This window comes from Triticum dicoccoides, chromosome 4B (assembly GCF_002162155.2).
Source record: "Triticum dicoccoides isolate Atlit2015 ecotype Zavitan chromosome 4B, WEW_v2.0, whole genome shotgun sequence".
In the NCBI taxonomy this organism is placed as follows: Eukaryota; Viridiplantae; Streptophyta; class Magnoliopsida; order Poales; family Poaceae; genus Triticum; species Triticum dicoccoides.
Genome location: NC_041387.1, coordinates 616,374,676 through 616,402,546, shown reverse-complemented (window position 1 = coordinate 616,402,546; position 27,871 = coordinate 616,374,676). Strand labels below are relative to the sequence as shown.

At 47.7% G+C, this 27,871-nt stretch overlaps 1 protein-coding gene and 1 pseudogene across 1 annotated transcript; one reads left to right on the top strand and one right to left on the bottom strand.

The window, feature by feature from the left end:
- Positions 1-11,083: 11,083 nt before the first annotated feature.
- Positions 11,084-14,533, top strand: LOC119291784. The gene has a single exon (XM_037570592.1). It carries the CDS (start codon positions 11,482-11,484, stop codon positions 12,832-12,834), a length of 1,353 nt encoding a protein of 450 aa, XP_037426489.1. The 5' UTR covers positions 11,084-11,481; the 3' UTR covers positions 12,835-14,533.
- A 658-nt stretch (positions 14,534-15,191) lies between these two features.
- LOC119292903 lies at positions 15,192-18,908 on the bottom strand (annotated as a pseudogene).
- Between the last annotated feature and the right edge of the window lie 8,963 nt (positions 18,909-27,871).

The window sequence follows — 27,871 nt, the reverse complement described above, 5'->3', positions numbered from 1 at the left end:
GAGGCAATCATGTGATGATGATATTTCCATATGTATTCATGAGTCCTTTGTATTGTCCTTGAACATCATCAATGATATGTATCAATAAGTATGTGACTTGTTTGTGGAACTATTTATTGTATGATGAGTGTTTTAATGGTCCCTAGTTGATAAGGTTATGCAGACACATATCCTTGGCTAGTATACGACTCGGTTGATGACTATGTTTCACAAGTCATGTGCATGGAGATGCTAAACCAATAGTATGGACTCGGGGATGGAGATCACCGAGTCAGACAGACCCACTTTGAGATGCAGTGAGATATAGTCATCTGTTAGTCTCAAGTACAATGTCTATGCCATGTCCCAGACATGAGGTCCTCGCATGTTCTTGGGATGAGGATCGACTCACTTAGGGTCTATCAAACGCTACTCCATAACTAGGTAGTTATAAAGGTAGCTTTCGGGTGAGTCGTGAGACATGCCGCGAGACATGGTTGACCAAGATGGGATTTGCCACTCCTATATGCAGAGATATTCTTTGGGCCCTCTCGAGTGATCAGATTTGGAAAGCATGGCCATGCGACTTGGGTTAAGTGTTAACCCAGTTCGGGAATCTGTATCACGGTTTCGAGAACAGAGTTCGAGCTACCACAAGGGTGACAAGTACTCGCCTTGAGCTCGACAACAAATATCGCGAGGCAAAAGGAATGTTGCATATGAAACATTGTCGAGGTTCGTCAAACAAATTTACGCACACATGGGAGTTGGCACGTTCTGCTAGGAGCCACTACCAACTATCGACTCTGGTCGTGTCCATGTGTATGTGAACCTATAGGGTCGCACACTTAAGGGGCCGCAGCCCATTCGGATTGGATCCGAGTGGAAAATGGATGTGGACTCCTAGTGGGCTCAAGTGTTGAGCCCACCTCGGAGGTCTATATAAAGGGGAGTGTGCGCACCACTTAGGGTTGATCTTTTTCCCACCCTTGATAGCCGCCGCCACTCCCCACTCCCATGCCACGCGACCGGACCTAGCAGTCCGCCGCTTGACACTGCTCCCCATACGTGTGGATACCTTGGAGGCATCGCATCTGTGGTGCTTGGACGAACCGTTCGAGGGAACCGCGAGGAGCCGTTCGCGAAAGATCACCCTTTGCGGGTCTTCGATGTTCGCGGGAGATCGGCAACAAGAGGAGGAGACGGGCCGAGAGATTGACTACATGCATTACCAACTCTACTTCCGATGCGGTGACTGCGCATCTACTGGTAAACCCGATCTCGTAATCTATTTCTAGCAGCATGATCTTGGGTGCGCGGTAGAAAATTTTATTTGGCGCTAGTGTAGCATACCGCGTGTTCCAACAGTCGGTTCTTCTGGTGGGGAGAGGAGGAGAGGGGAAGCCCGCCCTTGCCCGAATCAGAGTGGAGGCCGACGGCGGCACTCCGGCCATGGAAGGTGCTGGAGGGCACGGGAGAGAGAGGAGGATTGTCTGGGGTGTTTGTGGGAGAGTGGGAGAGAGATCCAAACTGAGAGGGAGGCCTCGGGACGGATATTTGCAGGGAGGCGATGGTGCACCGTGGGCAACGTCCATGGACATGCTCGGTGAGCTGTGTAGAGGGAGAAGAAGGGCAAGGGAGGAGGGCCCGACAGTGAGGCGTGTCCCGCACGTTGAGGCCACCTCGGGAGACATCACCTCGACGCCCAAGGTTGTCGCATGCCCTCGGCATGGGTGAGCTACAGTGCAGGGGAGCACTGTAGCATGCTCCAGAGCATGAACTATGCATGCACTGACATTGTTTAAGTGCCATGAGCGTGTCCTTTTGTGTCTAGGGGTTCTAGGGGAGGGTAAACAAGTAGGAGAGAGACTTGGATGCCCTGGTGAACCACTGGGAGAGAGGTGGGGTTGAGAGAGAGAGAGAGAGAGAGAAATGTGATGTCTAGAAGAGTAAAATTAGGGGTTTCATGCCTCAATAATTGAGATATGGAAGATATGGAGTTACTGGAGGTATAAGGTGACTAGGGGAGGCTCTGGTAAAAATTTGAGCTAAAGGAGATTGGTGGAAGTGGTCAAAATGGTGTTTTGGCAAAATGCCAGAAGGTGTTTGATAGAGTTTTGGGCAAGCAAATGAACTACAATTGACATGATATTTAACAAGATCAAATGGTATATAGGATTGAGGTTGGTCACCAAGTTTTAGTCCACTTGAAGAAAGTTGCCAATGTAACTTTGGCAAACCCTAAAAATCAGCAAAAAAGGGGTTTTCCAAGATTTAGTCATGCAAATCTTTTCTCCTTGATGCACCACTTGGTTTAGTGTCATAATTTGGATATTTGAGAGTGTCCACAAAAATATAGATCAAAAGCAGACAATTGGTAATGTAGAGTTGCTCAAATTTGGATCTGTGCAGGAAAGGTTTTGGGGCACTTTTGTGAACCAAAACTATTTTGATTGGAATTAAACTTTGCAAGATCATCACATTATGCATATGTGACTTGCTAGAACTTTTCTGGATTTATTTGAAAATATTTCTTATAGAAATATTTCAAATACATGAAATGAGCAGAAATGGTTTTGGTGGGTTTTGTCCAATATTTTGAACATGACCATGTGTTGAAACTCATATATATGGGAAATATATGTCCACTGAGTTTCCCTAAATTTTCTCAAATACTTTTGAAACATTAAAATAATTTTAACCTATTAAAGACCATTTCTAGCCTTAAGAAAAAGAATTTAAATGAAATAGCAAAATAACTATTAAAATAATATTTTTGTGGTTTATGGGAGTCCTATATCTAATAGGAGTCAAATATATCTTTTGAAAGATTATTACTGCCCTTGATTAAGTACTTGCAGTGCAAGCATCAATTCAGGTGTTTTTGGAAAACCTAACTTAGAAAAAAAATTGGCCAAATTTATTGTGTCCTATACACATGGCGATCATTGGGGAAAGTTTTGGATCAAGGAGAAGGAGCATAAGAGTTGGAGGATTTATTTGTTTTTTAGAGCACTAGCAAACAACAGGCAAAAATCCAATCAAGGAAAGTCCAAAACACTCAAAAAAATGTCAAACCACATTTTATCATGACTTATTAGCTTAAGCGTTGTGGCACGAAAATTAGGGTGTGACAACGAGTTTCTTCCGGGGCTGCCCTCCTGACGGCAATTGTGTATTGCTGGAACCTGATGAATGAGTGACCCCCCACCCCTGTATGTGATGATGTTATGTTGGAAAAATTCGCAGAGGATTGGAATGGATTATTAATTCATGGTAATGACTTGAGGCCCTTTTGTTGTGTGTCTTGTTATGAATGTTTCTGGTGCGGTTAGTTGTTTGTGGTTCATGAGAGTGGAAGGAACCGTGGTGTTGCGTTGTCGTGCGTTGTGTCGCGGTCTGGTTTATGTCGTTCGTACTGGGAGTGCAACCTTGGCTGTGGTGCCTGGGAATGACCCTATGGTTTTGCATTCTCTGTCTGCTTCCATAGTTGCTAGGCAGTAATAAAAAAATCAAGCTGTCTGGGAAGTTTATGAGTAGGCAGTTCAATTTTTGTTTTGCACCGAAGCAACAAAGGGTCCACACAGCAAGGAATCACTAGAAGGAGCAGTTCAGTGGCAGTATGTTTTACTGTTGGGATAGCAAGTGCAATTAGTCATATCGTGATGTCAAGAACTAGAAGCCTTGCTTAAATCTGCTTCTTACTATGACAGTTATAATCATGATGTCGAAGGAAGGACCTGAAGATGTACCAAACGTCAGTTTTTTAGACATGGCAAAGCAAATCAAATGTTTTTTGTCGAAGGATGCAAGTTTTCCTCGCAAAAAGAAAGAAAGAAGGTTGGAAGTTTATGCTGGAATTTAGTCTATTTTGGGACAGCCCAATAACTATTTTAGAAATTCCTAAATAAATCCTAGAGGCCCACTTAGCCCATTTGTGCAAGGCAAGGGATACTACTAAAGTTTAGTCCCACATTGCTAGTTGAGTGGGAGTTGGACCTCCTTATAAGGGAGGTTTTTTCCCCACTTGTATGAGCATGAGAACAAGAGGGACATCCACGCGCGCTCATCCTCCACCGCCCACCGCGCCACGCCTCGTCACGATGCGCCGCGGGTTGCGGGTTGCGGGAATGAGCCGATGTCTAAATTTTTGCCACGCACTACGGGTATACGAAAGGTCACTCGGAAGCTGAAACATTTTTCTGTCTCTGGACACTGAATTTGAACGGCGCGCCTCTTCGGCTGCTGCCTGTTCGTTTCGTCTCCCGTGTTCCCTTCAGCTCCTGGCGCAGCCTCTCGCCTCCTTCTCTTGCACCTATAAAAGGGAGGTCGCTCCTCCCAGAGAGACGCACCAGAACTTCTCCTTCCTCTCGCCACCGGTTCCAATCTCAGTGTTGATGCTGTCTTCCTCATCCCGGCTTGCGGCGTGCACCACGAGTCGAGACAGTAGGCCTCTGAAACCACACCTTTTGAGTCCTGTACGGGAGAAGGGTGATAAGGTTTTAGGGGAGCGCTTCGCACGACTACTGACTTATTCGTCACGGACGCCCCGGACTCCGACGACTACTTCCCCGACGATGACTTCTTCCCCGACGTCCACGACCTCCTCGACGACATGGCTGGTGAGGACACCGACCCCAAGTCCAGCGCTTCTGCTGCTGCTGCCCCGTACGTGTTCGTCCGCTTTCTATTAGAGGTTCTGCTACAATTCCTTGTTCTAATATTTGCCCTAGATATGTTAGACTCTATTTCATATATGCAACTTGCTATACTGTCTGCTCAAGATATGTTTAGTTACGGTTCATATATGAAGATGTTGTTTACCTTCTCTTTGTCAAATCGCATGGCTTGTTTTATCACTGCTACACTAGTCATGCTTTATCTAGTATTTCTGTTAATAAAATCACTTGGTAAATTGCTCATATTTCCAACAATCCAAAAACCTTATTATAGGCAATTTACCCCAAGTGGATTTGCTGCTTCCATGAGACCTCCTATGTTTGAGGGTATCCACTATAAGAGGTGGCGCATGAGAGCAGTCTTATGGTTTCAAACCATGAGTTGCTATGACGCCACTCTTGGCAGACCTGAAGGAGAACTTGATGCTCAACAGGAACAAGCTTTTCAGAAAATGGATACTATGTTTAAGGCTGCTCTCTTGAGTGTTCTTGGTGAGAACATAATGCTTATGCGTCAATTGACAATGGAAAAGATATGTGGGACGCGCTCGAGGCCAAGTTTGGGGTCTCGGATGCCGGCACTGAGTTGTACATCATGGAGCAATTCTATGATTACAGGATGACTGAAGAGCGCTCCATGGTTGAGTAGGCTCATGAGATACAGTCATTTGCTTGAGAACTTGAGCACTTCAATTGCATGCTACCGGACAAGTTTGTTGCCGGGGGTATCATCACTAAGCTTCATCCTTCATGGAGGAACTTTGCTACCTTACTGAAGCATAAGAGACAGGAGTTTTCCGTTCCGGATCTCATTGGTACTCTTGATGTGGAAGAAAAGGCGAGAGCAAAGGACACACGTGCTCGAGGTATTGAGGGAGGATCTAGTGCCAATCTGGTACAGAAGAAAAACTTCCAGTCCCACAAGTTCAAGAACAAGGACAAGCTTGATGGTAAAGCAAAGTTTGATGGGAAGAACAAGGCTATACAACACACGAACTTCAAGAAGAAGAGTGACAAGAAGAAAGGTGCTTGTCATGTGTGTGGAGATCCTGATCATTGGGCTCCTAGTTGTCCTAATCGCTATGACAAGCGTCATCCTGGGAAAGGCGGCAAGACCGCTAATGTTGTCATTGGACACACTGACATGAAGGATGCTGGGTATGGTATATTTCCCACTATTCTTTCAGTATGTCATTCTCCTGATTGGTTGATTACACGGGTGCTAATGTGCATGTATGCGGTGATATTTCCATGTTTTCGTCTTATTAGACCGCAGGGACTTCAGCCGTGCTAATGGGCAACGGTTCAAGTGCTTCTGTTCGTGGTGTTGGCACGGTCGATATGAAGTTTACTTCGGGGAAGATCGTGCGACTGAAGAACGTGCATTATGTCCCCTCCGTCAATAAAAATCTTGTTAGCGGATCTCTTCTGTGTAGAGATGGCTATAAGCTTGTCTTTGAGTCGAATAAATTTGTAATATCCAAGTATGGAACATTTGTTGGTAAAGGCTATGATTCAGGAGGCATGTTTCGCTTATCCTTATCAGACGTTTGCAATAAAGTTGTTAATCATATTTGCAACAATAGTGAATCAAATGTGTGGCATTCACGTCTTTGTCATGCTAACTTTGGTTGCATGTCGCGGCTAGCGAAGTTGAACTTAATCCCTAGTTTCACCACTGTCAAGGGATCTAAGTGTCAAGTGTGTGTGCAAGCTAAGCAACCTCGTAAGTCTCACGTGACTGCGGAAACGAGAAATTTTGCACCAGTAGAACTTATACATTCCGATCTATGTGAAATGAATGGTGTTTTGACAAAAGGTGGAAAGAAATATTTCATGACGTTAATTGACGACTCCACTAGATATTGCCATGTGTATCTTCTGAAATCTAAGGATGAGGCTTTGAACTTTTTCAAGATCTATAAAGCTGAAGTGGAAAACCAACTTGATCGAAAAATCAAGAGGCTTAGGTCCGACCATGGTGGAGAGTATTTTTCCAATGAATTTGATGCTTTTTGTGCGGAACATGGTATAATCCATGAGAGGACGCCTCCCTACTCACCTTAGTCAAATGGGGTGGCCGAAAGAAAGAACCGTGCTCTAACTGATTTGGTTAACGCCATGTTAGACACATCGGGTCTCTCCAAGGCATGGTGGGGGGAGGCGATATTGACAGCATGTCATGTCCTAAATTGAGTCCCCACAAAGAACAAAGAGATAACTCCATTCGAGGAATGGGAGAAGAAAAGGTTAAAACTCTCTTATGTGCGAACATGGGGTTGTTTGGTGAAAGTCAATGTTCCAATTCCAAAGAAGCGGAAGCTTGGACCAAATACTGTGGATTGTGTTTTCCTGGGATATGCTTTTCATAGCATTGGCTATAGATTCTTGGTTGTAAAATCTAAGATACCTGACATGCATGTCGGTACGATCATGGAGTCGAATGATGCGACTTTCTTTGAAGATATCTTTCCCATGAAGGATATGGCTACCTCATCTAATCAGGAGATGCCTAGTTCATCGAATCAGGAACCAGTTACAATTACCATACCTGCCATTTCAATGGAACACTTTGAAAGTCCTGTGGAGGAGAACAATGAAGTTCCTACTAGGAGCAAGAGACAGAGGACAGCAAAGTCCTTTTTTGATGATTTTCTTGTGTATCTCATAGCTGATACTCCCAGTTCTATTTTGGAGGCCTATGCATCGGAAGATGCTGACTACTGGAAGGAAGCAGTTCGTAGCGAGATGGATTCCATCTTGGCGAATGAAACTTGGGAGATAACTGATCGTCCTTATGGGTGCAAACCTATATGATGCAAATGGGCATTCAAGAAGAAGCTTAGGCCTGATGGTACTATCGAAAAGTACAAGGCTCGGCTCGTGGCTAAGGGTTATACCCAAAAGGAAGGTGAAGACTTCTTTGATACTTACTCACCTGTGGCTCGACTGACCACTATTCGAGTTCTACTTTCACTAGCTGCCTCACATGGTCTTCTCGTTCATCAAATGGATGTTAAGACTGCTTTCCTAAATGGAGAGTTGGATGAGGAAATTTATATGTAACAACCAGATGGGTTTGTAATAGATGGTCAGGAAGGGAAAGTGTGCAAGTTGCTGAAGTCTTTGTATGGACTCAAGCAAGCACCCAAAAAGTGGCATGAGAAGTTCGAAAGAACTTTAACAGCTGCAGGCTTTGTTGTGAACGAAGCTGACAAATGTGTGTACTATCGCCATGGTGGGGGCGAGGGAGTTATGCTTTGCTTGTATGTTGATGACATACTAATTTTCGGAACAAATCTGGATGTTATTAAGGAGGTCAAGGATTTCCTATCTTGCTATTTAGGAGTGGCTGGTGTCATTCTGAACATCAAGTTGTTGAGATATGATGATGGTGGGATTACATTGCTTCAATCTCACTATGTGGAAAAGATCTTGAGTCGCTTTGGCTATAACGACTACAAGCCCTCTCCAACACCATATGATGCTAGCGTGCTGCTTCGAAAGAATCGAAGAATTGCTAGAGATCAATTGAAGTATTCTCATATTATTGGCTCGCTTATGTACTTAGCAAGTGCTACAAGACCTAACATCTCTTGCTGTTAGCAAACTGAGTCGGTTTGTCTCAAAACCAGGAGATATGCATTGGAAAGCTCTAGAGAGAGTTTTGCGTTATTTGAAAGGCACTGCGAATTATGGAATTCACTACACCAGGCACCCAAAGGTGCTTGAAGGGTATAGTGACTCAAACTGGATCTCAGATGCTGATGAGATAAAAGACCACGAGTGGATATGTATTCACTCATGGAGGTGGCGATGTTTCTTGGAAGTCTTGCAAGCAGACCATCTTAACGAGGTCAACAATGGAAGCAGAACTCACAGCACTAGATACAACTACGGTCGAAGCAGATTGGCTTCGTCGGCTCTTGAATGACTTGCCGGTAGTTGAGAAACCTGTACCGGGTATCCTTATGAACTGTGACAATCAAACTGTGATCACTAAAGTGAGCAGCTCAAAGGATAACATGAAGTCATCAAGACACGTTCAGAGAAGGTTAAAGTCTGTCAGAAAAATGAAAAACTCCAGAGTTATTGCATTGGATTATATCCAAATGTCTAAAAATCTGGCAGATCCTTTTACTAAGGATCTATCACGTAATGTGATAGATAATGCATCGAGGGAGATGGATATGAGACCCACAACATGAGTTGGTCACAGTGGTAACCTATTCTTTGTGATCGGAGATCCCGTGAATTAGATGTGGAAGACAAGATGTTGGTCAACTGGGAGGAGAGTATTACTGTTAAAAATACCACTCCATAAAGATGCAATACTCTCCTAATCTGCATGGCAGGTTGATGTATATCTTAATGTATTCTAAGTGGCTCTTTGAAGCAGAGATGTTGTCCTGCAGAACATCTTTTGAAGAATACACCTATATGAGTCTGATTGTTAAATGTCGCAATCTATGAGAGTAGGGTTCTCTCTAGTAAACTCATGAAAGGTCTCAGAGTATGACGCATAAGCTCCACCCGCGGGGAAGATCCAGGGTAGCCACGTATCGGTCAAGGCTTTATGTGAAGCTAGATTCGCAGAAAACTTGCAGTTCAAGGCCCAGTCCACTGTCCAAGTTGCTTACTAGTGTAGCATAGAGTTCTAGGTGGAAGTTCAACTTAACAGTCTTCACTGTAGTACCGGTATATAAAACATTGTTTTGGAACCAAAGGCAAATTTTGTGTGCCTATGGGATCTGGTGGGGGATTGCTGGAATTTAGTCTATTTTGGGACATCCCAATATCTATTTCAGAAATTCCTAAATAAATCCTAGAGGCTCACTTAGCCCATTTGTGCAAGGCAAGGGATACTACTAAAGTTTAGTCTCACATTGCTAGTTGAGTGGGAGCTGGACCTCCTTATAAGGGAGGTTCTTTCCCCACTTGTATGAGCATGAGAACAAGAGGGACATCCACGCGCGCTCCTCCTCCGCCGCCCGCCTCGCCACGCCTCGCCACGCCTCGCCGCGCCGCGCCGCGGGTTGCGGGAATGAGCCGAGCCGATGTCTAAATTTTTGCCACGCACTACGGGTATATGAAAGGTCACTCGAAAGCTGAAACATTTTTCTGTCTGTGGACACTGAATTCGAACGACGCGCCTCTTCCGCTGCTGCCTGTTCATTTCGTCTCCCGCGTTCCCTTCAGCTCCCGGCGCAGCCTCTCGCCTCCTTCTCTTGCGCCTATAAAAGGGAGGTCGCTCCTCCCAGAGAGACGCACCAGAACTTCTCCTTCCTCTCGCCACCGGTTCCAATCTCTGTGCTGCTGCTGTCTTCCTCATCCCGGCTTGCGGCGTGCACCGCGAGTCGGGACAGTAGGCCTCCGAAACCACACCTTTTGAGTCATGTACGGGAGAAGGGTGATAAGGTTTTTGGGGAGCGCTTCGCGCGACTACTTACTTCTTCGTCATGGATGCCCCGGACTCCGACGACGACTTCTTCCCCGACGTCCACGACCTCCTCGACGACATGGCTGGCGAGGACACCGACCCCAAGTCCAGCGCTTCTGCTGCTGCTGCCCCGTACGTGTTCGTCCCCTTTCTATTAGAGGTTCTGCTACAATTCCTTGTTCTAGTATTTGCCCTAGATATGTTAGACTCTATTTCATATATGCAACTTGCTATACTGTTTGCTCAAGATATGTTTAGTTACGGTTCATATATGAAGATGTTGTTTACCTTCTCTTTGTCAAATCGCATGGCTTGTTTTATCACTGCTACACTAGTCATGCTTTATCTAGTATTTTTGTTAATAAAATCACTCGGCAAATTGCTCATATTTTCAACAGTTTAGTGGGCGAGCATGGCAAATCCGGTTAGCTCATGTATTTTTGTCAGGGAACTGCTGTGTTTTGTAAACTAAATAAATTTGCCATCATTGCGGTAATATAAATTGACATGGGAAACGTTGGTATCGTTTCCTTTTTTTTGGGGGGTGGAGAAGCGCCACCGACTGCGTAACAAGCAGTGAGTAGTACCCGTCCGCTGGCGTTGAGGAGGGCGTGTAGTGCGGTGCGGTCGCTGGCTGGCTGGCAGGCAGGACGGCGGCAGCCCGGATCCGGGACAAGCGCACGCTCGCCGCGGCCGGTGACGGCCATACCGTACGTGCTGCCGGTGGTGATGGACGGGCAGACATAAATCCGGCGCCGCAAGTCCTGTGATCCTCCGACCGGCTGAGCGAGCCCCCACCGCCTGCCACTGCCGCTGGCACGTACCGTACCACGCACGGGGCCCAGCCGGCCCGCCCGCCCGCCCGCTCCACGCGTTAACGTCCGTGGCCGTGCGCCCGCGCACCGGAGCCGGGATCGGTTCCCGTTTGCGGTGCGCGACCGGCCGTACCCCGCCCCCGGGTCGTCGTCGTCGTTGTCACCCCGCTCCGGCCGTCCCCCAACTCCTCGGCCGCGACAAACTCGCATCTCCGGCCCGATACCTCGTCCCGATCCCATCCCCGCCTGCACTCCACTCCACCTTTTCCTACCGTTTGCGTTCGTTTCCTTTCCCCACACCGCACGCGCCGGAAGGAACCCAGGCCCCGAAAGTCGCTTTTCTTTCAGGCCGCCAGACTTTCCCACTCACCAGGGCTAGGGTTTTTCTTTCTTTCTTTCTTTTGGCCTTTCCGGCCAGCCATGTCCATGTCAATGTCGTCGCACCCCCTCGTCCTCCTGCTTGTCCCCCCACCCTGCCGCCCAACACCCCCACTGACTCGCTGACTCACTCACTCGCCGCCCTCTCTTTCTGCCGGAGCTTCCACTCCCGGCCCGACGACCCCACCCAATGGAGGGCCCGCACCCGCTGCCGGAGCCGGAGGCGGGGACGGGGACGGAGGAGCCGGTGACCGGCCGGCGGTGCGGCCGCCACCCGGACCAGCCCCTCAACGGCGTCTGCTCCGCCTGCCTCGTCGAGCGCCTCTCCTCCGTCCGCAGCCCCGAGATCGTCGAGGTCGCCTCCTCCTCCTCCTCCCGCGACCCCGACGCCCGCTCCCTCCCCGTCCCCGTCCCCGCCTCCGGCGACCAAGAAGACCAGGGCAAGCTGCGGAGGACGCTCATGCTGCTCTTCCAGATGGACGACTCCGGCGCCGCCGCCGACCGCCCGGGCGCCAACCGTCCGCCCGACGCCAAAGATCCCGGAGCGTCAGAGGCGGACCACCCCGGAGGCGGCGGCAGGAAGTGGATGGGCGCCTCCTGGCTCAGGGCGATCCTGCCCAGGCGGGGGGCGCGGCGGCGCGGGACCAAGGAGGAGGAGGAGGAGCCCTCGCGCCCGTCTGGGGCGGTGGATCCCCATCCTGGCGATGCCAGCGGCGGGCCGTCGCCGCCGCTGGTGGAGCGGAGGGCCAGCTTCCGCCGCTCCTGCGAGTGGATGATCTGCCGGGAGCCGCCCAGAGGCTCCTCCCTGGACCCGCCCCGCCACTCCTGGGACGGCTCCATGGTGGGCAGGGCCTTCGCCTGCTCCTTCGCGTGCCTAGACGAGCCGTCTGATGGCGTCACCAGGGTCAGGCAGGGCAATGCAGAGGAATCGGCGAGGGAGCGCCCTGCTGCCGAGGTTGCAGCAGAGAGCAGGAATAGGGGGCATTCTGCCGATGTGGGCGGCGAGGGGCCGAGGTTCAGAGGAAGGAGGAGTTGCAGTGACGCCGGCCCGGAGATAACTGTGGCGGCCTCAGGTGTCCGGCGCCGGAGGTCCAACAGGTGGAGCAGGGTGTGGGATCGCAGCATCACGAGTCCACTAAAAGAATTCGTGAGGAAGGGGGAGCATGCTCTTGACCGGTCCTTCTCGGAGTCGAGGAGGGAAACCCGGAGGTGTAAAAATGGGGAGATGGCAGACATCGAAAATGGCGAAATTCAGCATGGCCGCAACGGGTCGGTACTTCCAGGCAGAGCAAGCCAGGGCTCAAGCAGAAGCTCCCAAGCCGCCGTGGCTAACGGGGACGCGCAGAATTTCCGCGCGGATTGGCTTAAGAACAAGGAATGCAGGATCGGCAGGAGCAGGAGCGTCCATTACACCTCTCCTGGGAACTTTGATAATGGCATGCTGCGGTTTTACCTGACGCCGATGAGGAGCAACAGAGCCGCAAACAGGGGGAGGAGGAGAAGCTCGCGCTTGTTTGGAAGAGGGCTTTTTGGTTTCGTTTGAGTGGCTCAAGCTGAATGCTAGCAGCCCATGCCATACATTTTAGAAGATGGCAGCAGCACAAGCAACTTTTTCTTCAGAATCTACTTGGTTTCTTAGAACTGGCTAACTCTGTAAGTTGTTCAGCAGCTACATTTTCTGCAGTACATTATTAAGCCCAACTTAGAGTCAGGAAGATTTAGCTTAAGTTGCAGATTTGCTGCTCTGTTCTTTTAAGATGCTGCTTATAGATGGAATCAGGACTGTGCTGTCCAGATTAGTGTATCAGGTGTAATTATTTACATTGATAATAATATTCGTATCAATTCTTCCAATCAGTAAAGGTATATACTGTTCTAAACTTGTGTGACATGTTGCTGCCTCCAAAACATATGCCATATGCTGCTTATCCATGGACAAGATCACAAGCCAGAGAACTTTCAGCTGCTGTGTCTTATTATTAGAAATAGCCACATATGGCCCATATGCTACACAACTTACACAATGAAGGGAATTAGCTGCGTATGAACTTTCCTGCTCTGCAACTCTTGCACTTTTGTTGTTAGTTTCTGTTTCCTATATTTTGTAGACTGACCGTTAACCACTGGTCCATGCTGTTCATTGCTCTATAAATGACACTGAGGCTGCACTGGTGTGGTCCTTACCAAAGGCATGAGAGTTCTCAATGGTTGGTGTCCTCTCCTTGTGGTAAATGATTCCATATGTGCCCCAACTTGAGTGCATTCCCATCTTTAACTTGTCCAGATAAGGTTAAAGTGTGAACCACATCTGCACTTCTGTTTTGTTTTTCGTAGGAAACGAAAATTTCAAAAGGTCGGGTTGCATATGTTGGTTCACTCTGGCTAGACCAGCTATGGCCATCAGTTGCGGACTTTTAGTATCTGTTGAAGTTCCTTGTTTCATACAAAGATTTCAGACTGCTGTGTTCTTAAATAGGATGGATGGATGGATGGATACTGTAATATCACAGATCTATTGCTCCCCGTTTAATGATTTGTGATTATGATGATACCTTGTCGCCTTCTCTTTCATCATACAGATATATAAAGTGTCTCAACTTTAGTACAACTTTGCACTAAGACATTTATTTTGGGATGGATGGACTAATCTGGTAAGTTGTCTACCAAGGTTTTAAATAGTTCCGACAGCAGAGAAGTAGCATATGAATGTGAATATGTAATGGAGCTGGATGAATCAGCGGCTCAAGGTTTTGGTGGATCAAATCAAAGGTGTGTTTTGTTCTGACAGAATTGTTCCATTCTTGGTACGTACTCCCTCCGTCCGTCCCAAAATTAGTGTCGCGGTTTTAGTTCAGTTTTGTACTAAAGCCACAACACTTATTTTGGAACGGAGGAAGTAAGTTCTAAGCCTCTAATAAGGGTTGTTCTTGCATGGAAGATTCAGACATCGTTTGCCTTTGCATCTGAATGAAAAGAAGTTTGCTACTGGTACTAGTCGTTCTCGTCAACAAACAAACGCGGGCCATCTTTTTCTTTGCAGCTAAGTGTCAGTGAGCGTGTGCAACTGCTCTGCTCTGCACATGCAATTTTGCATCTTCCACTCGCCCTTGGACTGACTATAGGAGTGGGTTTGCAGACTGGAGAAGCATCCCTCTGATCTGCAGTGGCCTCCGGCTCACAGTGTTCCATTTCGTTGCCTGGACGAAGCTGTGCAGATTAGTGTGCACCAAGTGTAATCATTGTTTACATTGATAATAATAGTTGTCTTAACTCTTCTGCTAGTCTGACCATATCTGTCTCGGTAAGGGTACATAATTACTGTCCTAAACTTGTAACATGTTGCAGTATATCTGTCTTTGGACAAGATCACAGTCCAGAGAGCTTTCAGCTGTTGTGTCTTATCATTAGAAATAGCCACCCACATATGGCCCATATGCTGCAGTCTGCACAAAGAAGGCAATAATAAGCTGCGCATGAACTTTCCTGCTCTGCAACTCTTGCCTTTTGTTGTTGGTTTGTGTTTCCTATATTTGAAGACTGGCCGTTAACCACTGGTCCATGTCGTTCGTTTCTCTATAAAAATGGCACTGAGGCTGCACTGATGTGATGTGGTACTACGGGCATGGGCCAATGGGTAGCCCCGTGATGCTTCTTCATAAGCCAACTAGGCTCAGATGCCACTGTGGCAGCAGGACCGCTGCTTGCGGCCAAATTTCGTGTTTTGACCCTTTTTGGATAGTATTTCAAGATCTGACCCCTGTTTGATTTTTTTTTCGAGATTTGACCATTTTGCTACCGGCAGGGCCTCTGGCGGTAGGGTTAGATAGCCTACCGCCACGGCCCATGGCGGTAGGTGTGCGACGGAGGGGGACGGCGGCCGTTTGACTGCGCTGAACGTGGTTAAGCACCTACCGCCAAGAGCCCTGGCGGTAGGCTGTGCGATCCTACCGCCAGAGCCCATGGCGGTAGGGTCCTGTTTCAGTGCAATGTTTCTGTAACGAAGAATTGAAGGGCCCTGGCGGTAGGCTGTGTGACCCTACCGCCAGAGCCCATGGCGGTAGGGTCCTGTTTTTTCAGTGTAATGTTTCTGTAACGAAGAATTGAAGTGCCCTGGCGGTAGGCTGTCTGACCCTACTGTCAGGGTCCTTGGCGGTAGGGTCCTGTGTTTTATGAATTTAAGTTCAATTGCTTGCTTCTTTTCAAATTCAATATGACAGTAATATTATAGCAAGTTTCACAAATATGACAACAATATCACATATCTCAAACAATTAAATTTGGGCATCACATACACATTAACAAATTTGAAGTGCATAGAACATTTCAAACGAACTTCAACTAATTAGTAAACGGAGTTCCACTTAGTTTCACAAATAGCAAACACATAGATCCACAAATAGCAAACACATAGTTCCACGTAGCTTCATAACCACTAGAAAAGTTCAACCAAACGAAGTTCAACCAAACTAAAAGAGCCAACTATCGAAGAGCATAATCAGTTGCTCCTTCCCCTCTTGGAGGTACGGTCCTCGTTACTCTTTGAACGAGTGTCTTCGGTCTTCTTCTTGGGCCGTCGAGGAACCGGTCTCTGGAAAGGTTCCGGACTCAGCAAATCCTTCGTCTTCGGATTCCTCTTCTTCGGCAGCTGAGATGCTTGAGACGTTTGAGTTGCTGGAGGTCCATAATCTTCATCGTACTCCTCCTCCCCGTTGCTCTCATCCTCCTCCTCCCCTTCTTCATATGTGGCCTCCTCCTCCTCCTCCTCCTCCTCATCCTCCTCCTCCCCAACCAACCTAGACGACGAGGGAGCATGGCTCGATGAGCCGATGATACCCTGTGTGGCTACAGGCTGATAAGCTTCAACTGACCCAGCTCCAGCACACCCAAGCAACCCTACCAGCTTGCGACAACACTGCACGAACTTCTGCACACACAATGAAGCAAGGTCATAATAAGTATCAGATCGACTGATTGCAAGTGAAAAAGATGCATGTGTTCCGAGGAGGCTGAAAATGTACCTTCATCGTCCCCCTGACTCTGGTCTCCGATTCTATGCTCCCGGGAAGATCACCTAGTGCATCTGAGGCATCGAAGATGCATCTGTTCAGCTCACCGGACTGCAACGGCATAAGTCAGTCACGATGACGAATAAAATATTTTAAAATCAACCGTCGGTTCGAACTTACCACTCTGTTGATGAGGGGTGCAAACTCCCTAAATCCACTGTGCATGTCTCTGATGCCGGTCTGGTATGCCTGTTCATCGGGGTCAGCCCACTCCAGCTCCGCGATGTCTTCCGCCGTCCATCGAGGCCTGAGACGAAGATGGTGCTTCTGGCCATCATCGTACCACCTCATGTGTCGGCCCAGGTAATCATCTCAGTTAGTCACTCTCCTCTCCACGTCTTTACGGTACCTCCGTCGGTTCCACTCCGTCACATGAGTCTTATGCTCCTCTCCCCAGTTTGTGATCGACTGATTCTTCTGCCGGCTCATCCTGCAAGGCATAAGCAACAAGAATCATCATAAGCGCAATGAGATCATCATAAGCAACAAGAAACATGATAATCTCACGGAGAACAAAGAGCTCACAGGTGCAGCGCGTGGCCGCCGGTATCGGTGGGCTGGCCCGGTGGGGTATGCTGATAAATCCCAAACTGCGTGGCCACGCGTTGTGGCATATGCCACTCGACGGCGTACACACAGATCATGGGCACGATGCACCGCCAGAGACCACGGTCCGCATCGCACATCACGTTCAGATCAAAGGCCCACTCTCGTTCTTGTCGATACGGGCACCAGATTACCTATTACATATACCTTGGTAAGTTCGCACTCTCGGTCAATAGTGGAAACAAAGAGAAAGGTGTTGGGCGAGTTCATATACCTGTGTATGCGTCAAAGCGTCCAACTCGTTGGTGTAGGTCTTGTACGAAGTCTTGTTTAGGCCCGTGTAAAGTTTGACAACGTCCCACTCGTAAGCTACGGTGGGGTTTCGAGTCTCGTCGCCTTCTTCGCCATAGTCTTCCCATGGGAGTCTTCGCAACTTCTCCGGACGCCCCACCGGCAGCCGCTCCCACATCCAATGGAGAAGGCCCAGACAAAGCCACCCATATTGGACTTGTCTCCCGTCCTCTGCGTTGCGTCGTCAAGCTGCAAAACATCAAATGAGGATCAGATATAAGAAAATGTCATGGACACACTTTCGTAGGTAGGTACGCAACTAGACACTCTCTTACCGAACGGTATAGGTAGGCGAGAGATGACGTCCCCCAACTGTACCCTGCATCCCAGTCGGCTAGAAAGAACAGATACGACCAGTTGGCAGAGTTTCCGGAGCTGTCTGGAAACACGACCTCCGTGAGAAGATACCACGGGTAGGCCCGCACGTACCACTCCACAGTCGCCTCGTCTGCGCCTTCGGGGCATGTCTTCCTGTGCTCCGAGAGCCAGATCAATGGCACACCGGATGTACGGTTACTCTTGGCACCGGGGCAGTCGCCGATGAGGGTGGTGACCCTCTCCTGCCAGTTGGTCCTCTCCACTCGACCGGTGAGTGCATGACCCTCGATCGGCATGGCAGTAATCATCTCCCAGTCCTCGAGGGTCACCGTCATCTCCCCGCATGGCAGATGAAAAGAATGGTTCTCCGGTCGCCACCGGTCAATCAACGTTGTCAGAGCTGCGTGGACAAGCGTCGGCGGCTGACGCTTGAACTGCAACACGAAACCCAACAGCCGGGCTCTCTTGAAGAACGGCGCGTAGCGCTCGTCGTAGTCCATATGCCCATGAATCCCGTGACCCCTCATGCGCAGTGGCTGGAGCGTCTGTCAAAAATTAAACGCCAAAAGTTAGGAAATTATTTTCATCAATCCAAAAACTTGGATCAAAATTTCATTCATATAACTTACCTCTCCGTTCTCTATGAAACGGGCACGATGACCCTTGTCGAATGCCCAGTCCAGCATGCAGTACCGTGGGCCGATATTGTCCGCAAGAAGTGGCCGCCTTAATAAAATTTCATAAACAAAAGCACCATAAGCATGAAGCATACATAAGCAAAAGATGAACTCAAATCATATCGACATGCATCATATCAAAATAAAATTTTAAGCATATTTCTCCAACAACATCTACTACACATGATGGATCAAATCATATCAACATGCATCATATAAAAAAAATCCTCCAACATACATCATAGCTTCATATTTTTAAATATTTTTTTCCAAACAACATCTTCATATCATCATATCAATATGAATCATCAAACTAGGGTTCAGCTTCACACTAGATCATATCATCATATCAACATGCATCATCAAACTAGGGTTCATCCTCATATCAACATTACATCATAATTTTTTTAACAAAATAAATTATGAACTAGGGTTCATCTTCACACTAATATATGAACTATTGATTAGAGTTCATATCCAATACCACTAGTTACTAAAGAACTAAGAACTACAATTACAATCAATCTTAGGTGAAAAAAATCCAATCTAAGTTAAAAAACATGAGGGATTTCAAGCAAATAATGCGTCGAATCAGAAGCAAGTTTGCAAAAACTAATTGGAGGGATCGGAGGAGCTTACGTTTCTCTCTTCGGGGCCATCTCGATCCGCCAAAACGGTGAAGAAATGGTGAAGATCGGAGGGGGAGAGTGGAGGAGATGAGAGAGGGAGAGAGGGGCGCGACTTGGGGGAGAAAATGGATGAACTGCCGACTTGGGGAGGGGAGGGGTGGGGAGAAGGGAAGGGGCGCGGGGGTCTCCGGGCGAAATAACTGCCCGGACCCTACCGCCAGGGGATCCGGCGGTAGGGTTACACAGTCTACCGCCCGGGCCCCTGGCGGTAGGGTGCGACGGAGGGGGGACGGCGCCGTCTCCGCGCGCTGACGTGGATAAGTTTCCTACCGCCAGGGTCCCTGTCGGTAGGCTGTGTAACCCTACCGCCAGGAGCTCTGGCGGTAGGAAAAAGGGTCAAATCTCGAAAATATTTCAAACGGGGATCAGATCCTGAATTTGTTTGGAAAAAGGGTCAAAACACGAAATTTTGCCGCTGCTTGCATGCGCCAGGTGAAGCTTGCAGAGGAGACGGGTTTTTCAGCAGATAAAGAAGGAAAAGGTAAGGAGGGAGGGGGAAAGAAGGGGAGGAAGAATAAAAAAGATGAGCATATGGGGACCAAAGGATGACTGGGTGTGAGGCAGCACCACCATAGCCACCATTGGACTGAACGCATGTGAACAATAGCCTCAATCCTCCGCCTTCATTGGTCATGCCCTACTTAGCAGAGGTTGAGAGATTCTCCATGGTGGGGTCCTTGTGCCAAATGATTTCATATGTATCCCCGACTTCAGTCAGTGTATTTCCCACTTTTTTCACTTGTCTAGATAAGATACAGTATTCTGTTTTTCTGTCTAGGAAACAGAAATTGCATATCTATATGTTGGTCTACTCTTGCTAGACTTTCAGTATCTTCTGAAGCTCCTTGTTTTCATACTAGTGCAACACATATGAAATTATGATCCATCGGAGTTCAGACCGCTGGAGATTGTTCTTTTTAGAGCGATCCAGGTTTTACTACGCAATGTTGGATTGCACTCTGAATGCAAAGATGCAGCCAGGAAATCAGGCATTACATCATAGCATTGCTCAACACTCGTGCTAAGAGCATCTCCCCTCGCGCCCCCAACGGCCTCGTCATAAACGAGGGGCGCCGCCAGCCTTCCCCTCCTCCCCGTGGCCATCTTCGCCTGGTCAGGCCGAAGAAGGAACCGGCGACGCCGCCCGTTGTGGTGAAGCAGGAGCACGCCGACATGGCCGCCGACCTCAAGACGGGCCTCAAATGGGCGCACGATGACTACGTCCGGAGGAGATGGAGCGCCGGGGCCACACTCTCGAGGAGATCGCCTCTCGGCGCCGCAGCCGCGACGAGGGCGGCCTCATCGTCCTTGAGGACAGCAACGAGGAGGCGCCGCCGCCCCCCAACCCCGTCCGCCAAGGTGACCCAGGACAGGGCTGCAACAAGGACGGCGGCGGCGTGCAAGACGACGATGACGGCGGCGACGACTACACCGCCTTCTACAAGCTCCTCGGCATGCAGTAGGCTCGGGGCGGCGTAGTTTTATTTTTCTAAGTTTGTTTTATGTCTTTAATTTTGTAAAATATCAATGAAAACAGCCCGAATTTCGTCCAAATCTAGCCGAATTTGTATTTGAAAAAAATAACGTCTTGGGCCCTTTTGGGGTGGCGACTGGGAGCCCGAGCCCCCGACGCTGAAATTTCCGCCCCTTCGCCCCCCAAGCGGCGATATTTCAAATCCCTGGGGACCGAACGAGTGGAGATGCTCTAAGAGCCACCGAATTTCCTTCATGCCGGATGTAGAGAAGCTTGAAGGAGTAAGACACCTTATTCAGTCCATTCAGGATATGAACGCCAGAGATCAAGGGTGTTGGCAGTCTGTTTCCTGAAGGCATAGCAGAAGCTTGTTCCAGAGATGATCGATGATGCGTTCTTAAACAGAATGGATATAATTAACAACACAGATCCGTTGCTCCCCATTTCATAGTTTGCGACTGTTCTTAAAAAAGGTTTGACTTAGGACAAACCCAGAAGCTTAAGTACTCCCTCTCCGTCCGAAAATACTTGTCATCAAAATAAATAAAAGGGATGTATCTAGATGTATTTTAGTTCTAGATGCATCCTTTTTTGTCCATTTTGATGACAAGTATTTTCGGACGGAGGAAGTATTTTGGAACAGAGGAAGTGCTTCGCAGGTTTATTGTTTACACAACATAAACCAAGAACCTTTGTAAATTTGTTTTTTCATTATTTGTTTTTGTTGTTTTTAAGCACCCATTTATGGGTTTGTTTTGGCACGGTTTCCGCAGCAACTCCGGTTGGGCATTATGTACTGATACTCAAAAGAAGTGAAGTGATCCGGAGTCGATTTTTTTTTGAGCATCAGTACAGACACAAGCGCTCATATACATGCGCATACACTCATCCCTATGAACGCACATACGCACACGCACATACACTCATCCCTATGAACGCACACACGCACACCCTACCCCTATGAGCACCTCCGAGAGACTGAGCCGGCATATCATCTTGAGATTTACGAAGTCACCGTAGGCGCCTCGTCGTCGACGGGAACGTCTCCTCCCACTGAAAGCGCGTAGCCAGAAATCCTGAAATAAATCCAAGAATAATGCGAGCACCAGGATTTGAACCCTGGTGGGTTGGGGATACCACTGTCCACCTAACCAACTCAACCACAGGTCGAAATTGATGCACCATATCCTACTTCATACTGAGTAATGCTGACCAGTACCAGTTTGTAAGGTTAAGGATAATAATAACTGCACGCGTCAAATTAAGGGGGTGTTTGGTTACAGGGACTAGACTAAAAAAAGTCCCTTTTAGTCCCTATGTAACGCAACAGGAAGGACTTTTCCTTAAGGGACTAAAAAAAGACTCAATTGAAGGTCTGTTTTTTTAGTCCCTGAGACTAAAAAAAATCCAGTCCCTTGCAACCAAACACCCCCTAAGAACCAGTCCTCCAAGCCACATCAAACAAGGAAGGATATATTGACACTACAAAATCTCTACCTGTCATTCACAATGAATTTTTTTGTTCTTCAAAATGATATTGTTGAGTATATATTATTTATGTTCTGCAATAAAATAAAAACAATTTAATGAATTTATTATAGCACCTGAAAAATATATTTCGGAGAAAGTTCATGAAAACCTAAATCTAATTGTACGTCTTTCACCAAGGATGCCAGGTATATGGATTCATATGTTTCAGTTGAACATGATACGCGTTTTATAGCGGTTGAGAAAGATAAGAGCCATTCATCAAGAATAATTGAATGACATATAAACATTTTTTTTGAATCAAAGGGGTTTCACCTCTGCCCCAACTTTTATTAAAGCCAAGGCAAAACCACAACACAACCGTTTCACAGCTCTCGACTACAACCATCAGTAGCCAACATGTTATTATTGAAATATATTGTCCGCCTCCCTCCATCAGTTTAGACTTTTGGATGAGTTGGCTGGAGCATGAATTCAATATGGTATCCGAGCCAAGAGGTCTTGAGTTCAAGACCCTGCTAATGCACTAAAATAGCCTAAACGCGCGGGGGAGTGTTGAAATAATATTAAATAAAAATGATTTTGCGGCCTACATCGATCCCACATCTAAGGACTAAAATAGGCTGGAATCCTAGCCGCCGCCAGGGGAGGCCGGTCTTCCAATGCCGCTCTCCGGCGGCTCCCCTCCGCCGGCGACCTCGGTCGTCGGTGGTGAGGGGGGTCGTCGGATCCACGCGTGTGGATCGTTTTTACTCTCTCGTAGTCTAGATTTTTAGGTTGTTCATCGTCTTTGCTTCGGCGGTGACGATGACAACGCTGAATAAAGATTCTTCGGATCCTTTCCTAACGAGGCAATCGGTCCTATTGTTGGGGATGAATTTGGAAACCAGTCTGTTCAAGCAAGGATGGCGTGGTGGCGGCGGCATCCTCGTGGTGGACCTATGTCCTCGAGCTCCGCCATTGCGACGGCGTTTGCTCCAGCGTCGGCGCGGAGCTTGGGAGGCAGTCCAGGAGCGGATGCAGATTGTGGTCTGCATCAACGACATCTGGAAGACGGAGCATGTGCTGGGCTCGTGGTTCGTGGATGGCAGATATGGTTTCCTCCTTCGGCGTTTTAGTCGTGGTGGGATGCTAGATCTGGAGTTCGATGGCGTGTCCGGGGTGTTGCCCCGGTCTGATTCGTTCAATGGTAAGGGCTTCACTTTTGGTGAGCCACCTTGGAGGTCCGCAAAGCTGCATATGAGCGATGGAGCCGCGTCGAGCTCAGGTGAGAAGGTGGTTCGTCATTCTTTTCTTCGGTGGCTACTGTGGTGGTGCCAGAGGCAGGTGACGTGCGTTGGTGTCAAGCTCAGAGATGTTCTGCTATCTTTTCAGTTTTGTCATGTCGGTCTTTACGTGACTTGTACTTTGTTCTTTATGATATGAATGAGACACGTATTATCATGCAAAAAAAAAACTTGAGCATCGAACACAAAATCTTGCATGCGAGATGGTGGCAAATCCAGAATGTACCGCAAGCTTCGTCATTTTTGACTCTCAAATTATAAGCTACTCCCTCCGCCTTGACTCTCAAATTATAAGCTACTCCCTCCGCCCCACAATATAAGACGTTTTTGCAAGCTGTTTCACCTTGAAGCTTGGAAAATCGTCTTATATTACGAGACAGACGGAGAGAGTATTTTTTTGTGATGGGCATATATACTAAGGGTCTGTCTATAACTCAGTCGACTTAGACTTCGCGAAGTCTAAGTCGACCGATGTCAGCGTTCTGCAGATGCCCCGTTCGATTTTCTTGTTGTTCCTTCGTTTTCCTTTGGGCTTGTCGAACGCGTACAGGGCTTTCTTTTTGTCCTTTTTTTTCTTGTCTTCTTAGGTGGGCTGCTTTTGTCCTTTATTTTGTTCTTCCAAATTGCTTGTCTCGTGTTGGGTTTTTTATTTCTTGCTTGTACATGGGCAGCCTCCTATTGTTTTTTGTTCTCTTTCTTTTAGATTGGTTTATTTTTTCTTTGCTTGTATTTGGGCTGTCAAATATATGGATGTCTGTGTCAGCTCTCCCAGTCAATTTGCACTGTAGTGTGTCTCAAACAAACATAATTCATACAAAAAAAGTGTAGTTGTTCAAAAAGAAATGTGGCGTGTTTGTATTTCTTTGAGCACATATTTTTGCCACAAAAAAGAAGAAAAATAAACTAAGAAAAAATGTGTGGTCCACGTGTGCGCAAATTGAGTGGCATTATTTTTTAGATAAATATCCAAAACATCACTAATTTAGAAAAGAAACAATAACACAAATCCAAAACATAAAAATAAATAGAAATAAAAACAGAAACTACAAAATCAAAAATGAAAAATTGAAAATAAATTCACACACTGGAGTCTGGAGGGGCGCCCGCGTCGCCGATCATCTTCTCACCGGCGACTTCCGCCGCGGAAAGCTTCGATGTGCCCACCCCCGTGATGCGGCTTCCTTCCTCGCCCATTCTTTCTCTGTCCCCGCTCGTCTCTCAGTTGAAACAGTACTGTTGGGGTGGCCTCTAGAAAGATGTTGAGCCTGGGTCCACATTTCAGAGACTTCAAACAGAAAAAAGAGCAGCACGCCGTCTATCGATACTACATTCCACCACAACAAACATGTATGTGTCCCTGGATCTAGACAAAAATAACTATTTCAGCTTTAATATGCTCTTTTTGCCCACTCCCCGCTGTGAGAAAATAACAAAAGCTAGTTGTTAGATCAGCTGTGTGGCTATAGTTGGACATGCTTCTCTCTTGCCGCTGCCCTCTCCGACAAAACAAAGGCGCTTACAAACTGCAGCCAGGTTAGAAGACATGCAGTTGCGTGCCTATTCTGCGACATGCAACTGGCCCCTCACCTCATCCAAGAAAAAAACAAAAAGGTCGTGTTGCAACCAAGTTAGAAGACACATACGTGGTTGCGACCATATTGGAAGACATGCAGTTGCATGAGTACATTTAAGCATGCAAGTGCCCCCCCCCCTCACTTGTCATCGCCCCCTCCGACAAAACAATGGAAGCCACTTACAGTTGCAACCAAGTTAAAAGACATGCAGTTGCGTGCCTAGCGTGGGACATGCAACTGGCCCATCTCCTCATCCGACAAAAAATATAAAAAATGTCGAGTTGCGACCATGTTGGAAGACATGCAACTGCCCCCTCTCCTTGCCCGACAGAAGAAAAATTTGAGTTGCGACCAAAGTTAGACGACATGCAACTGCATGACTACATTTGAGCATGCGAGTGCCTCTCTCTCTCTCTTGATGCCGCCCCTCTGACAAACAAAGGCCTCAATTGCAACCAAGTTAGAAGATATGCAATTGCGTGCCTAGCATGGGACATGCAAACTGGTCCCTCCCGTCGTCTAACAAAAACAAGACGGGTTGCAACCAAGTTTGAAGACATGCAGTTGCGAACATGTTGGAATACATGCAATTGCATGAATACAATTGGGCCCCCACTCTCTTGTCGCCGCCACCTCCGACAAAACAAAGGCGCATACAAAAATGCAACTAGGTTAGAAAAGACATGTAGTTGTGTGCCTATTCTGCGACATGCAACTAGCCCCTCACCTCATCCAACAAACAGAAAAGGTCGAATTGCAGCCAAATTATAAGACATGCAGTTGCGACCATGCTCAAAGACATGCAGTTGTGTGCCTGGTGTGGGCCATGTAACTAGGCCTCTCTCTCTATCTCTCTCTCTCTCTCTCTCTCTCTCTCTCTCTGAAAATAAAGGTCCCCAGTTACGACCAAGTTAGAAGACATGCAATTGCATATCTAGTGTGGGACATGCAACTGGCGCCTCTCCCTGTACAACAAGAAATGGAAGTCTGAGTTGCAACCAAGTTATAAGACATGCAATTGCGACCAAGGTAGAAGACATGCAGTTGCATGCCTAGCATGGGACATGAAATTGGGCCCAATATCTCCCGACGCCTAGTATCGGACATGCAACTGCCATCCCTCTCCCGCCGTCCTCCGACAAAAACACAAGACCAATTGCAGCCAAGAGGGAGACATGCAGTTGTAGATGGGGTGACACTTGTAGCTGCAAAGCCTAGTGTCGGACATGCAACTGTATCCCTCTTGCATAACCCATTTACAAAAGAAAAAACAAAGGTCAGTTTCGATCGGGGTGTGTGGGCATGCAGTTGCATGCCTAATGACAGACATGCAACTGCCTCCCTGAACAAAAGAACAGAGAGTTGCGGTGGGAGTGACACTTGCAGTTACGTGCCTAGTAGCAAACATGCAACTTCTCCCTTCCCGACAAAACATCACAAAGTTGCAGCCGCATTAAACACATGCAATTGCACTCGGGGACGACACTTGTAGTTGCATGCCTATTGATAGACATGCAGCTATCCCCCTCTCCCGACAAACAAACCGTTGAGTTGCGGTTGCATCGAAGACATGCAGTTGTAGTCGGGGACGACCCTTGCAGTTGCGTGCCTATTGACAAACATGCAACTACCCCCTCTCCAGACGAAAAAAGGAAAAAAAAGAGAAATACGATGTGTGTAGTCGCATGTGGATAGATGTACATGTAGCTGATAGTATGGTTACAAAATTGACGGCAATAAATATGAACAATTAAGAATTAATAAAAGCCAAAAAGTACAAAATGAAAAAAAAAGCACACGAACATATTTCAAAGGAGGAATTATGAGAGAAAAAGAGAACAAGAAAAGAATGAGAAGAATGAAAATAGCTAATAATTTTAAAAGAACAAACAAAAACAAAAGGAAAACTAACTTGCACATCCAAAATGAATTGGCTCAATCCATTTTGAAAAAAAATATTACACAATGTTGCGACCCGAAAAAGGAAATGCAGCACAAATTTGCACGAATCTTGGCACATAGATTAAATGGTTTATCGCATTACCAAATATTATATGAGCAAACCTTGACCCACATCGTGGAGGAAAATAAAAATGTTTATTAATGAAGACATGCTAAAAGATTTGGGGGAAGATAGGACACACACGTTGATTTACTAAAAAAACAAGACAACACACTTTGCACTTTGCATGGTCTATTTCCATCCACAACCCAACAGACAAAAAAAAAAGAAACAGGCCGGCCGGCCGCGTCATCCTAGCAGGCCGATTAAACGTGACAAGCAACTAGCATAAAAAAATCAATCGAGGGATCGACTGAGACTTCGTAAGAAATCAGTCGACTGAGTTTTAGTCGTTTCGATATACTCCCTCCGTTCCGAATTACTTGTCTTGAATTTGTCTAGATACGAATGTATCTGAGTAAATTGCAAAAAACCACCACAATTGAGGACCCTAATTCAAAAAACCGCCAACATTTGATCTTTTTTCAAAAAACCACCAACATTGTGGTAACAGTTTTCAAAAAACGCTAATTGGCCGATTATAGCAGTTTGATGCAAAATCTGACAGATGGGTCCCAATATAAGGTGCCACGTGGCGAGGGTGAAGACGCCGTCCGTCACACATGTACTAACGGCGCTAACTTTGTTAGGTTTGACCAGTCTGCACCCATCGTTCCCAAAAAACGAATCCATCGCCGCGCCCAGCGTGCCTGCTCCCGGCCACCCCCCGCGCCAAGCATGCCTGCGCCCTAGTCGGCCGCCGGCAGGCCTGCCTCGCCGCTCCGCCGCCCGTCGCCCCGCACCAAGCATGTCCACGCCTGCACGCTAGTCGGCCGCCGGCAGGCCTACCTCGCAGCGCCGCGTCCCGGCGAGCTCCGCCTCCTCGGTGGCCTCACTTCGCCGTGTCCGGCTCGCCTCCCACGGGCAGCCACCGACCAGCTTCAGATGCACACCGACCTCGTGGCCGCCACAGAGCGAAGGAAGCAGGAGTGGGCCCAGGGCTAGACCAGAGGGGGATGCGTGCCTGGCGTGGACGGGAGCATCTGCTGCCGCAGCTTGCCGGTCCGCGGCGGTCGGCGAGCATGGCATGGGGCAGGAGACGGGAGGAG

Bases quoted from the DNA above. Each gene is read 5' to 3' on its own strand.
- LOC119291784 (XM_037570592.1), top strand. From the start codon at position 11,482: ATGGAGGGCCCGCACCCGCTGCCGGAGCCGGAGGCGGGGACGGGGACG.